Genomic DNA, 13207 nt, shown 5'->3' with positions numbered 1-13207 from the left:
ATAAAGCTAACAGTTCTCCATCTGTCTCCATTTGCGCAAGAGAGGGCTTTGTAAGTCCCAAAGCTGCAGTCATAGCAGAGAGCAAAAGGACCCTCCACCCTACTGCCATCAACCCCCAACGACCTGGCCCCACCACGCTGGGCTTCAGCACCCAGGACCCAGGCAGCAGAAACAAATCCAAAAGCCCATACCACCTTCTACCGTCTCCTATTGCAGATGCCGACATAGGAGCAGTGTAGAGTGTGTTCAAGTCCATGGGCCTTACTTGTGTCATTGAACTACTTAAAGAGACTCGTGAAAATTATTTTTAAAACGATTAACAAAAAACTTTAATCCATCAAGATAACGGAACAATGTTTCCATGGTACAGAGAAGTTAGATTAACCTCTCTGGGGATTTGACCCAGATATTTAAAATGCTGAATTAGTGTGTAGGAAAGTCTAAAAAACAAAATAAAACAGAACAAAAGAACCAGCCTCCTTTCATAGAATTTGCATATAACGTTATAAAATTAGATGTTTAACATTTCCAAAAAATGATCTAATAAAGTAATATCTGCCCAAGATACTGAAGACTCAATTGCACTGCTGGGTGACCAAATGACAGCATCAAGTTCTGAGCTGTAGACACAAAAGTGTACTGTTGGAACTGTATCCTGCACAACCCCCGAAAGAAGCGTATACAGGTTATTTGCCAGCTAGTTCATCTGATAAGGTTCAAAGAGCTGGGATCAGCGGCTTGGCAGAAGTAAGAGTCGAGTCGGTGGCCTTACTTGAAAACTAACTCATTGAGAAGCTTTTACAGTTTACGTTTTGTGGCCTTTCTCAACTTCTGAAGTTCACCGAACTTTACTAACAAGAGCACAAGCAGCCAGCACAGTCTGCAGACATCTATGTGACCCACAGCCTTCTGGACAGCTTCTGTTTTCTGTTCTTCAGAAGCCAGTGGAACTTACTAGGAAATACTTCAAAAGAGAAAATCATCCAATAGCTTGGTAACTCAGAATGTTCCTTAATAAGCAGAAGAGGAGTGAACAAAGCATGGCATATCAGGAAGTGTGTGCTGGGTCCATGTGCGCATACAAAGCCGAGCATCACAACCAGAACTTCTCCTTCTACCTGAGAAGTCGGATTGTCTTTTGTTGTTACTTCAAAATAATGTGCCTACTCCTCAGCTCTAAGACCCCCTTTCTTCCTTAAGTCATTTCAAGAAAATGTGCATATTCTGATTTCAGATAACATCTTAGACTTTTTTCCCCTCTTAATTCAGCTTATTGCCATGACCAAAATGAAAGGAGCTGAATGTACAGCGGCCTGTTAATATCTGAGTGATCCTCTCTCGTCTCCTGACCGTAAGCCAAGAAGTAAGAGAGAACTGCCAGAAAGGTCCCACTTAGCTAATCATTATAACACCTGCAATTTTGCTATTACTTTTGCACAATGCCTTTACTTAAGTGTTGGGAATTCATGAAATGCAAAAGATTTAAAAATAAATACTTAATACACTTTATAACCTTCGAAAACAGCAAATAAAAATATAAACAAAACATTTTACAGATGCAGAAAAAATGAACCTCAAACAGTTAAGGAAAAGTATCTTCAAAGTGTGCCAGTGTTATCAGAAAGTAAAGGAAATAATAAAGGAACTTATTAGTAATTCCACTGCCCTAATGTGCTGCACATTTCCTTTTTTTTTTTTTTAAGATTTTATTTATTTATTTGTCAGAGAGAGAGAGAGAGAGCACACAAGCAGGGGGAACAGCAGGCAGAGGGAGAGGCAAGCGGAGGGAGAAGCAGGCTCCCCGCCTAGCAAGGAGCCTGACGCGGGACTTGCTCCCAGGACCCCGACACGGGACTTGCTCCCAGGACCCCAGGACCATGACCCAAGCCAAAGGCAGACGCCCAACTGACTGAGCCACCCAGGTGTCCCTACACATTTCTCAATAAAGAGAAAAAAAGTTTTAAATAGAGACTCATTTGCCACATATTTAATTTGAAGCCTTCTCTACATGCTGCACGCTGGGTAAATTTAAGAAATCTGAGGACATGGGATTCTAGGCTTTGACATACACATACAGGAGATTTAAGAACTTTATTATTTACAAAGTATTTTTAAAAGTATCTAGATTTTGTCAAACAAAAGCTGTTAGCACCATCATTCAATTCAATGAAACCAAGTGTCTACTTATACGCCAGATTTCAGAGTCACACAATTTTTCCCTCAGAAGCAACTCCTGAGACCACTGTTCCTAGAAAGTACACGGAGAAGCAAAGTTTGAAGAATGTAATTACCTGAAAAATAAAGATGTTAATATTATACATGTTTTATTCCTCAGAGCCAGTAGCATATCATAGGTATTAATAACAAAATACACAATTATCTGACAAGTGCTTCTTCTAATAAGAATTTATTTAAACGTAAAGAGGCAGAAAGGGCTTAAATGTCTGTGTGAATGAAGAATACTTGGGTGATTAAAAGCAGAAGGTTTTACCAGCCCCCCGTAACATGTCAAAACTACAATACTGACATCTAGTGTTTTGTCCTGATGCATTCGCACACAGATGGCAACAATCTGACCTTCTCAGTTGCACTGCAAAGGCTGCCACAAGACTTTAGGACTGTATGAGCTATCCCAATTCTCTGCTTACAAACTTTGGCTCTTTTTCTTGCTATGTTTCTTATCCAGATTGACTACCACAGTATGCCTATTGTAGGCACACAATAAATCCGTGAAAAACCTTGTAACACCATTTTATACAACATGTATAAACCAATTTAACAAATTCAAAAAGAATCCACTAAACTGATCATTTTTATTTGATTTTTTTTTTTTAAAGAAGTTCTAGCTCAGAGGTGTCTGGCATTCACTACAAATGGAAATGATCATGTTTTATATAAATAAAAAAATGCCAATGTAATAAGATCCTCCAGCATACTAAAAACCAGGATTTACTCCTAGGATACCAAAGAAAAAACAAATCAGAAAGCAGAACTGGTTCTTAAAATTTTACTGTATCCTATGAAGATGAGATTTTTAAAAAATTTTTGACTAACTGATCTTTAACAACACAAGTTAAGTGCATATATCTAGGGACACCAGATAAGTAAAAAATTCCTTTGAAGCCTTCTGTTATCTTTAACATTAAACCCTAAGTTTGCATTCTATTTTTAGAATCCAGAAATTAAGGGCTACAAAGAACACTTACTGGAAGCAATAACTAAAGGTTCCAATATAACTTTCCGCACTTATGGAAATGTTCTATTATCAAAGCTGCCTACTAGCCACTGGGCATCAGAGGCTACTGAGTACTTCAAATGCAGCCAGTACAACCGAGGAACTTGATTTTTCATTTTGATTACTTTAAATTTAAAAAGCTCCATGTGGGGGCACGTGGATGGCTCAGTCAATTAAATGGCTGACTCTTGATCTCAGGGTCTTGAGTTCTAGCCCCACAGTGGGCTTCACGCTGGTTGTGGAGCCTACTTAAAAAAAAAAAAAAAGCCACGGGCAGCTAGTGGCTACCAGCTACCACACTGGCAGGGCAGGGTTAAACTTCCAAGGTTCTGAGGTAGACACAGGCATTTCCCAACTCCCACTGCCTTTTCTCCAAACTTCCAGCTCCCTTTCAAATTTACCATCTGTCCCTGATCCCAGAAATGGTTAGCTGTTGGCTAGAAAGTGGGATAAAGTTTTAAGAAGACTCACAGTCCTTTAATATTTACTGCGCACTCATGAATGATGGTGAAGGGAAAACAAAAAATCTAAGTCTAGGTTTCTCTCCTTGAAGAGGTAATATGTTTAGCAGGATAGATAAATCAGTTAACCAATCACAAAATTGGTTTTACAATATGCAAAATTCTAAGTGCTCTTCTTAAAAAAAAAAAAAGGCAACAAAGAAAGGGTGACTGTTTGGAGGTGTTTTTTAATATTTATATTAAAGTTGCTTCCTAGGTATAGCAAGGGTTTGAATGACAAGAGACAGGAGGAGGCCAAAGAAGTAAGATTCCACAACCCAGGTGAACTGAAAAAGGCAGGGGGTATGATCACTAAATCTAGAACAGAAACTCCCTAGATCTGACTGAGTCAATGCCCTGCATAAAAATTAAAATTACGATCATCATCATCATCATGGGCATTCCAGACCGAATAAACCAGTATGTCCAAAGGCATGGGAATGTGAAAGAAGGTGAGATGTTTATGAAATGACAAGAAGTTCAGACTGGTTGAAACTGGATCTAGAAACTGGATAGTAAGAACTGAGTCTAAAAAGCTGGCTGGTTTATAAAAAAGCTGGTCTGATTTACTACAAGAAATAAAATACACACATTAACCCCCAAATTAAAACCAAGTGGTTTAAAATTACAACGCTATAGGTGTGTGTTTCCAGTAAGAGGCCAAACTGCTAGTGCTTTTCTCTCTTGGTACTTACCTTAGGCCCTTACTTTTAAAAAAGTTTCTCTTTTGGATTAAGAAGGTTGTTCTTTTAAAATACAAATACCATCTGGGAGCATTAAGGTTATTGGTTAACATTTAACTTACTTCACACCTTTAGAATTACTCTAAATCAAACAGAATTCCTCATAAAAACTTGGTAGAGATCAGCTAGTAGTAGTAAAGACTACGAACACAGAAGTCAGGCGGCCTGAATTCAATCTTACCTCCAGATACAAAATCCCCATCTGTAAAAATAGCAATAAAATAGTATTGACTTCATTGTGGTTTTGTGATACTTAAATGAGTTAATATATATTAAAGTTCTTAAAAGAGTGCCTAGCCCATAGTAAACATTTAAGTGCTGATTACATACTACACACAGAGACACACACGATAAGAATTTCAACGTGGTTATGGAGGAGAAATGAACAAGGAAGGAATACGTCTGGTAGTTGGAATCTCCAAGATGTGGGACGTGCTGGACGGGAGGCTTTAGATGACCAGCTAGTTACAGCACAAGGGTGAAGAGCTCAGATTATAAAATCAGACAGACGTGGCATTATGTCTTAGTCCATACTTTCCTACAGTATTAACTTGGGTGAGTTACCTGACTCTGCTTTGTCTCAGTTTCCTTGTAGCAAAATAGGCATAAAAAATAGTTATCTACCTCACTGGGTTGTTACCATGATTAAATCAGGTAACACATGAAAAGCACTTAACACAGACCTGGTACATGGTAGACATGAAATAAATAATGGAGAGTAACCAGTGGACAGACAAGAATGCTGAGAACCTGAAGACAGATCAGGGATGGGAGATCACAAAAGACTCAAGAAAGATGCCAAAAAAAGAGTGGGTAAAAGGGATTTCACTTCCACTATAACTCTGCGGTCTGGGCTAGAGCCTATAGCGCACCTGCCCGGGAATCAAGTGCAGGCAGGCTACCTTGGACTTGACATTAGAAATCGTCAATGTCACTGCACTACAACTTGTTTCTCTTTTGTAAAGTAAGCTCTACATCTAGTGTGGGGCTTAAATACATGACCCCAAGATCAAGGGTTCCACGCTCTACTGACAGCCAGCGAGGTGCCCCATGTCCCACAACTTCTCAAAGTACTCTAAAATATTGACAGTACTAACTAGCTAACAAGCATTCAGAGCAAGCTACTGTTTAAAGCACTCTTCAGGCACTATCATTTAATCCTCACAACACTCCGTGGGTTGCTCTTATTGTTCTACCTACACAGGTGACAATTCTAAAGTTTAGAAAAGTCAAAAAGAAAGTAAGTCCAAAGTCACAAAGTTAACAGAGCAGAGCAATAGCGCTGTTTGGCTTCTGAGGCACTAGAAAGCTTTGACTCAAAGCTTCAACTTAGACTACATGTACTGAATGAATGCAGAAAATATTCATTAAATAGTTAAAGAAAGTGTGAATTAAAAAGAAATGTCTCTGTAAGCCTCAGTGAACCAGAACAGCCCATTCCTCATCTCCATTCTGATTTTGCCTAACAATGCACATTGCCCTAGTTATCATTTTTTCTGCTCAAGCCACATTATCTTTCCTGCCCATCACTACTAAATTTAGAGTATTCTGGGGTGTCTGGGTGGCACAGTAGGTTGAATGTTCAAGTCTTGGTTTCAGGTGAGGTTGTGATTTCACGGTTTTAAGATGGATCCTCAGGTCAGGCTCCACACTTCGTGCAGAATGTGCTCGAGATTCTCTCTCCCTCTGTCCCTCCTGCTTGTGCTCTCTTTCTCTCTCTCTTAAATAAATGTATCTTTTTTAAAAAAGATTTTATTTATTTATTTGACAGACAGAGATCACAAGTAGGCAGAGAGGCAGGCACAGAGAGAGGAGGAAGCAGGTTCCCCGCTGAGCAGCGAGCCCGATATGGGGCTCGATCCCAGGACCCTGGGATCATGACCCTAGGTGAAGGCAGAGGCTTTAACCCACTGAGCCACCCAGGTGCCCCTATCTTTTTTTTTAAAGATTTTATCTGACACAGAGAGAGAGCCCACGAGCACAAGCAAGGGCAGCAGCAGAAGCAGGCTCCCTGCCAAGCAGAGAGCTCAACACGAGGCTTGATCCCAGAACCTTGGGATCACAACCTAAGCCGAAGTCAGACACTTAACTGACTAAGCCACACAGGCACCCCTAAATAAATACATCTTTAAAAAAATAAAAATAAAAAATAAATTTAGAATATTCAAAATTGATGTTTTAAATTTTTTCTGAAAGGCATTTAGTTTTGAAAAAAAATGAAGTCATCCCAAATTTTCATGAAAATAATCAAAATGAAAAAGTGCCACTCTGAGACAAATTAAAAGATGTTATTACATGTGCCATCTAGACAAGCCAAAGCGCAAAGCCTGAAAGTAATCTCCTTCCTGAGTCTGTCCTATAAAGTGCAAAACCATTCAAGTGCCTATGATATATTTCATTTCTTAGACATGTTCCTTTGCTATTTTAAGTACTTAAATGATGAAAGAGGCCATAAGCTACAGTTTGATAAAAAGCACATTTATCTGCTGGGTTATTATTATATCTAAAATACAGCTTTGTAGTTTATCAAAAATGAAGCGATAGCTCCTAGGACCTTCTAAACTGGATTGTTATCAAGTCTTACGTTAGAAGCACTGGATAATGACCAAGGCTTTTTCCACCTGGGCTGATTTACTGACTACAGAAGATTGTTTTTTTAAAGACTACAAGCTTAAGTGTAAAGTTAGCATTGTGTCTAAAGCTTCAAGGCTGCATCAATTCAAAAAATCTGAGTAATTCAAGGATAACTCAGAGGTAGAGGTTATCAACTTCTTCTCCACAATACTTGATACCATCAACCAGTTTTTCCTTCCTCACCTGAGTTGATTTATTGACTAGGGAGGCTATGTGGGCTTGTATGTGTTTTAGAATACAAACGTTAGGGGCACCTGGGTGGCTCAGTCGGTTAAATGTCTGCCTTCCGCTCAGATTATGCACCATCCCAGGGTCCTGGGATCAAGCCCCACATCAGGCTCTCTGCGCACTGGGGAGCCTGCTTCTCCCTCTCCCTGCCACACCAGCTGCTTGCACGCTCTTTCTCTCTGTCAAATAAATGAACAAAATCTTAAGAACCAATTATATATTGTATCAAAACCTGCAACAAGGTATCAATAAATCTGAGCAGTTCAATATTGACTGAGATAGGGGTGTCATCATCCCCCTTCATAATGCCCAATATTCATCTGCTACTTAAAATGCTGACTGTAGCATTTTACCTTCCACAAATCTCTGATTTGTGATCACTTGCGATATTATTATGACCAAATTTCAAACCCTACTGAAGAGTATTACAATTGACTAAAATTCAGTCTGAACCATTTCACTATCATGTAAGTTTACATTATATACAAGTTCTGTTAATTTTAACCTCAACAATACCTTAATACATGAGAAAAATGTAAAAATCGCATTAAGAGCAGTTTCCAATTTATTCAATGATTAAACGGACATCGAGTACTATACCATGTATCAAGTTCCACGCCAAATTCTGATACAGCTGTTAGTAAAGCTGACAAAGTTTTTCTTAAACAGAACTAGGAAATTTCCTTCTTCAAAAATTCATTTATTTGTCAGAGAGAGAGAGAGAGCTCATAAGCAGGGGGAGTGGAAGTCAGAAAAGCAGGCCCCCCGCTGACCAAGGAGCCGGATGTGGGGTTGCATCCCAGGACCCTGGATCATGACCTGACTCCAAGGCAGACACAACTGACTGAACCAATAAGGCGTCCTAAGAACTAGGAAATTTCTGCGAAGTCTGACAAACAGTACTTGAGAGTCTTACACTCATAAAGGCATCATTCTCTATCTTTCTTATATAATGTGTCAAAATAAATTACAGCAAGGAGGAAAAGTTCAAACAATTCATGGGTTTAACCTGTGTGTTTTCTATGAAATGTAAGTAGTATTTTGCTGAAAGAATTTGCTCTCAAATGTTCATATGATAAGGTACATCCCTATCAATTTTTAGGATCCAATTAAAATTCAAAGAGAAGGCTCTGATTCAATTTCCTGATAAAACGAGCCAGTACACTTCACTGTAAGAATAAGCTTATAATTTGCACACTGATTCATTGATGTGTTTGAACCAGATTTAATCTTCTGCCTTTATAGTTTCTCAGCATCCATTCTCTGAAATTTTCTGAAAACTTACTAGTTCTGCCAAGGCCACATGTACACAAATTCTGAACTACAAAAGCTGTTTCCACTGTTCACCTTTCCAGAAATAACTGATTTCATAAGAGGAAAATAGCAGATTCTGATATTAAATAACAAATTCTGAATTAAACAAAAGGAGGTTGTCCCATCTTATAACCAACAGACCTACATTACTGAATTTATTAAATAAGAGGCCCTTTATAATTTATCTTTATAATTTATCTTTATAATTTATTAAATAAGAGGCCCTTTATAATTTATAATAGAGGTACAGTTTAAATCCTGAAGGAAAACGTGGATAGAGAAAACTAAGTCAAAACCTAAAGGATACAGATAAGAAAGTAAAGAGAAAAAGGGTAGGATCAAGAGCACAGGTGCTATAGCCAAACTTCAGTAATGGCTGTGTCATTTATCAACTTGCTGATCAGCTTATATATTGGGTGAGTAAGTCATAACCGTATTGGACCTCAGCTTCCCATAAGTAAAATGAGAATAACAGCATCTATCTCATAGGGTTGTTGTCAGAATCAAAAGAAATGGCACATATATCAATGAGGAGCTTAGAACAGTACACAGAACATACAAAAGCTCAAAAGATATAGCTATTATTATCCAATTCCTCTAACAGTAGAGCACACCCAAAATTTATGGTGTTATGAGTTTTTTTGTAAGTTGGTTATTTCTCTTCACAGTCCTGTACTGGTGCCAGCTCTATCACCGTTTTGCCACTGCCCACCAACGGTTTTGGCATTCTCTGTCAATTGCCATAGAGTCAGCAGTGGTATTTATAAACAGGTGTCCCTCTCTTCCTTAAAAGTTCTCAACTGTTCCCTACTGCCTACAAATGGAGAAGCCAATCTCCTTCATATGGCACACAAGACTCTACAATCTGGCTTTATCCTCTGTTCCGGTTTCACATCTATAACTTCTTTGGAAGCTACAGCCACAGCAGACAATTCGCTGTGTCCTAAACAGCCCGTGCACTTTAAGAGACTGAATGCCACTGTATGTGCTTTTCCCTGTATGTCTGAGAAAACTGTCTTCTTCACCCCCAAACAAAATATTATTCACCCCTCCAAGGCCTAGATGAAATGCCACCTCATTCATTTATTCAGCAAGAAAATTTACTCAATACTCAATACTAAATTTACTCAATACTAAAAACTAAAAAGGAAGGCCCTATGAAAGTAAATAAGACATAGTTCCAGCATCTGGGGAATCTATAAGGTGAAAGACACGTTAAAATAAAATAGTAACATAGCATACTATGAGTAATACGCATAAGACAGAAGAAAGCGATGCCTAAGCTGGGTTCTACAGGATATGGATTTCTGTTTCCATTCGTACCATTTTAACTGGACCATAACTGTAATAACCACTTTTACAGCCATGCAAGCATTTGGAAAATAATCTAGGCAGTGAAGCCAACAAGTGATGAAACCCTTGTGTGGGAGCCCGTTTGATGTGTTAAATCCCAAGGATATCAATGTGGCTAGATGACAGTTAGTAGTTAGTAGGGGGCAGAGTAGAAAAGTATGAGACCAAAAAACGACCTGAGCTACATCATACAGTCTACGGATTCTGGATGTTATTCTGAGATGCAAAGCCACTGGACCATCTTGAGCAGGTAACTCTCACATGATCTGAGGTATTCAGATGATTTAAGCTATGATCACAAAGCATCTTCCCTTCCTTTAACAAGCGTCTCTGAGAGATCAGTTGATACTTTTGTTCTACTTTAACCACATCCTCTTCTTTCATTTATTGGTATCAGGTTTCTAACTCCCAGAGTCACGCACCTACCACACAAGAAAAGTCACGTACACCACCCATCTTCCTCTTAGCTTTTTTGGCCTTTTGCTCCTCGTTCCCTAAGAAACCTTTCCCACCCTTGTTATTTTAAATAACCCCCCACCTCATTCTGCCTTCTATCATTGTAACCTTTTTGCTGTTGTCAGCAGCACGTTTCATCCCTTTTAATCAGTAACAGTGACGGTGAAAAATGCCTAGTCAAAGAATGTAGAAGTTCAAAGCGTCCCTTCCCTAAACACCACCTCCAACCATTCTCACTGAGCCAAAGTCGCACCTTCCATGACCCCCAGAATGAAACTAGCCCCAAAGTCAATCGCATTCTCTACTTTCCGCGAATCCAACCCGGCCTTTTTTCAGCAGCCAAAGCTTAATCCTAGTAGGTTACCTCCACTGTCGGCAGCATCTTTGCCCTTATCTTCCAACTCCGAAGCTACTGCCTTGGCTACCATTTTCATCTTCTTCTTCTTCTTCAGCGAATTTTTCAGCTTTTTCCCTGCACCCACACGTGAGCCCCCCACGGCCGCGGCCATGTTTCCTCTCCGGAAGCGCCCGTAAGAGTTGCGACCGGTGCTCACAAAAGGACCTCGGCCTTTAGTTCCGGCGACACAAGGTTCCGGGGCGGGGCCGTTTAGCCCGGAGTTCCGGGGCTGGAGCCTCAGACTATGAATCGCAGGGAGGTCTGCGTGGTCGGAGTCTTACCGCTCCAGGGGCGGGGAGATTAGTGAATGTACGTGCTCAGATGACTTCCCTTCCAGCTCGCCCTTGCCCTTGGACCCCTGCTGCAAGCCGGAGCGGTCCCCTTTGATGGTCTCCCTCTGGCCGCTTCCCTTCCGGGCCGCCTTTCTGGACGTGGGTTTCGGGAGTTCCTGCAAGGTCCCTGACCCGCCCCTGCAGCCGGGAGGCTGGGAAAGCGAGCGCTGCGTCTGTAAGGACAATACGGGAATGTCACCCTCTCTCCCCAAGTATCAAAGTACCAAAGAGTCACAGCGCAACACACAAGACTTTCTCAAGCACTTGATCACGTAAACGCCCTCTGATTAACCCTTTCCTGGCGTCCAGTCGCAAAGCGGAGAGAGCGTCGCTTTCTTCCGCTGGACCTAGCAGGCTCCGGCCGCGCCAGGCCGACCTGGTGTGCAGATCTCGGGCTCCACGTGGTGCTCCTGTCCCCCAGGGCAGCCTCTCCCTGAGGCAACCCTTCGGGCAGCTACCGCAATCTGGCCCTACCATTTTCTTCCTAAATTGTTGACTCCTTGAAAGTAGGACCAGATCTCATTCATCGTTCCACCCCTGAGGCTGGTAAAGCTGGTCCAGAGCAGGAGATCAAAGAATAATCTTGGAAGGAGTGAATGAATGAATGACAAAAAGCTATTAACGAAGTTAGTAAGTCAGACTCCTAAGACAGCAAACCTTTACATCATGTTCTGTCGGCCGGACGAATTCTAAAGGTTTTCTTTAAGCTTGATGTTTTCCTGATAGAATGTTTCTTGGTTTTTAATAACCTAAAACCTGTAAGAGAGTACGGATTTCTCAATCCCACACATTCCAGCTGCTGTTTGGGGGGGGGTATATTTACATAAGCCAAACTCAGTACATTTTAGTATATGTGTTGCCAAAGCGAGCGCAACTCAGTATATTTTAAAACAAAACAACTGTCTTGTTTTTAACAGTGCAGGAAAAGTTACATTCCAAATACAATTGGTAAAGATCAAATTCCAGCTTTTGAAAAGTGAATTTTTTGTCAGCGCAAGAAGTAGGTGTGGGGATGCCCCTTGGGACATTGCAGGGGCCTGGATTCCCCCAGTCCTGCTCAGTGTCCATCTTCCCTTGCCACTTAGTGTTGAATCTGTGCCCTGCTGACTTTCCTACCTAACCTTTGTTTTGGCCTAGTGTTCTACACTGAGTTCAAAAACTAAGTTGGGAAAGCATTGAAGAAAACTGTAGAGAAGATACAAATGTTAGATAGAAAAATGATGACAGTGGCAAGAAGGCTCTCTGGCATAGAAGGTACCATTTGTTAATATTATTGAAGATCAGGAGTGGTATTCTGAGCATTTTACATCTTAATATGATGGCTTATTTTGGAGAGTCTGGGTGGCTTAGTCCGTTAAGTGTAGGACTCTTGGTAGGGACTCAGATCATGACCTCAGGGTGGTGAGATTCAGCCCAGGCTCAGGCTCTGCTTGGGGTACTTTATCTTTCCCTCTGTCACTCCCCCACTCCACCCACTTCTCCCTCTTAAAAAAAAAAAAAAATGGCTTATTCATAAGTAGACAGTTACTATGGTTAGCTGTAATTTAAGAAATTGCTGGAAAGGTAGAATTGGTTGATTTTCATTCATTATCATTCATTCATTTTTTTCTTTTTTAAAATAGGTTCCAGATTTTCATGCAGAAATCTGATTTTCAGAAAGGGATTGCTACTGTTAAGTGGGAGATTGCCGTGTTAAACGCACTTAATCTTCACAGTAGGCCAGTGTGGTAGGTACTCTTGTTCCTTCATAAAGATGAGGGAGCTGAGGCACACCAGAGATGGAGTACTTGGTCAAGGTCACAGCCAACAAGTGGCAGAATCATGTTCAAACCTAAGTAGTCTGCTCCAGGGTCTGTTCAACCACTGAGCTATATTGCCTACTCAGACTGTTGCCCTTGACATTTAACACGTATGTGCTGAGAACAGACAGTGGAAATTTCTGGCAAGCACTGGAATACATAAATTAGAAAAAAAGAAATCTGTGCCCTTACAATGAACTAAGATAATAGAATGTC

At 40.5% G+C, this 13207-nt stretch overlaps 1 protein-coding gene across 1 annotated transcript in view; it reads right to left on the bottom strand.

Annotated features, from left to right (window-relative positions):
* The window catches only part of RRP15 (ribosomal RNA processing 15 homolog), a 49527-nt gene extending 38476 nt beyond the window's left edge, over positions 1–11051 (bottom strand). The window contains 1 exon segment of the mRNA XM_032872935.1: positions 10828–11051. Within this exon segment, the coding sequence (XP_032728826.1) occupies positions 10828–10972 (145 nt within the window). The 5' untranslated portion in view covers positions 10973–11051.
* Between the last annotated feature and the right edge of the window lie 2156 nt (positions 11052–13207).

This window comes from Lontra canadensis, unplaced genomic scaffold (assembly GCF_010015895.1).
Source record: "Lontra canadensis isolate GAN:19392208 unplaced genomic scaffold, GSC_riverotter_1.0 scaffold46, whole genome shotgun sequence".
Taxonomy (NCBI): domain Eukaryota; kingdom Metazoa; phylum Chordata; class Mammalia; order Carnivora; family Mustelidae; genus Lontra; species Lontra canadensis.
The sequence above is the reverse complement of the archived record's forward strand: the minus strand, read 5'-3'. Positions and strand labels throughout refer to the sequence as shown.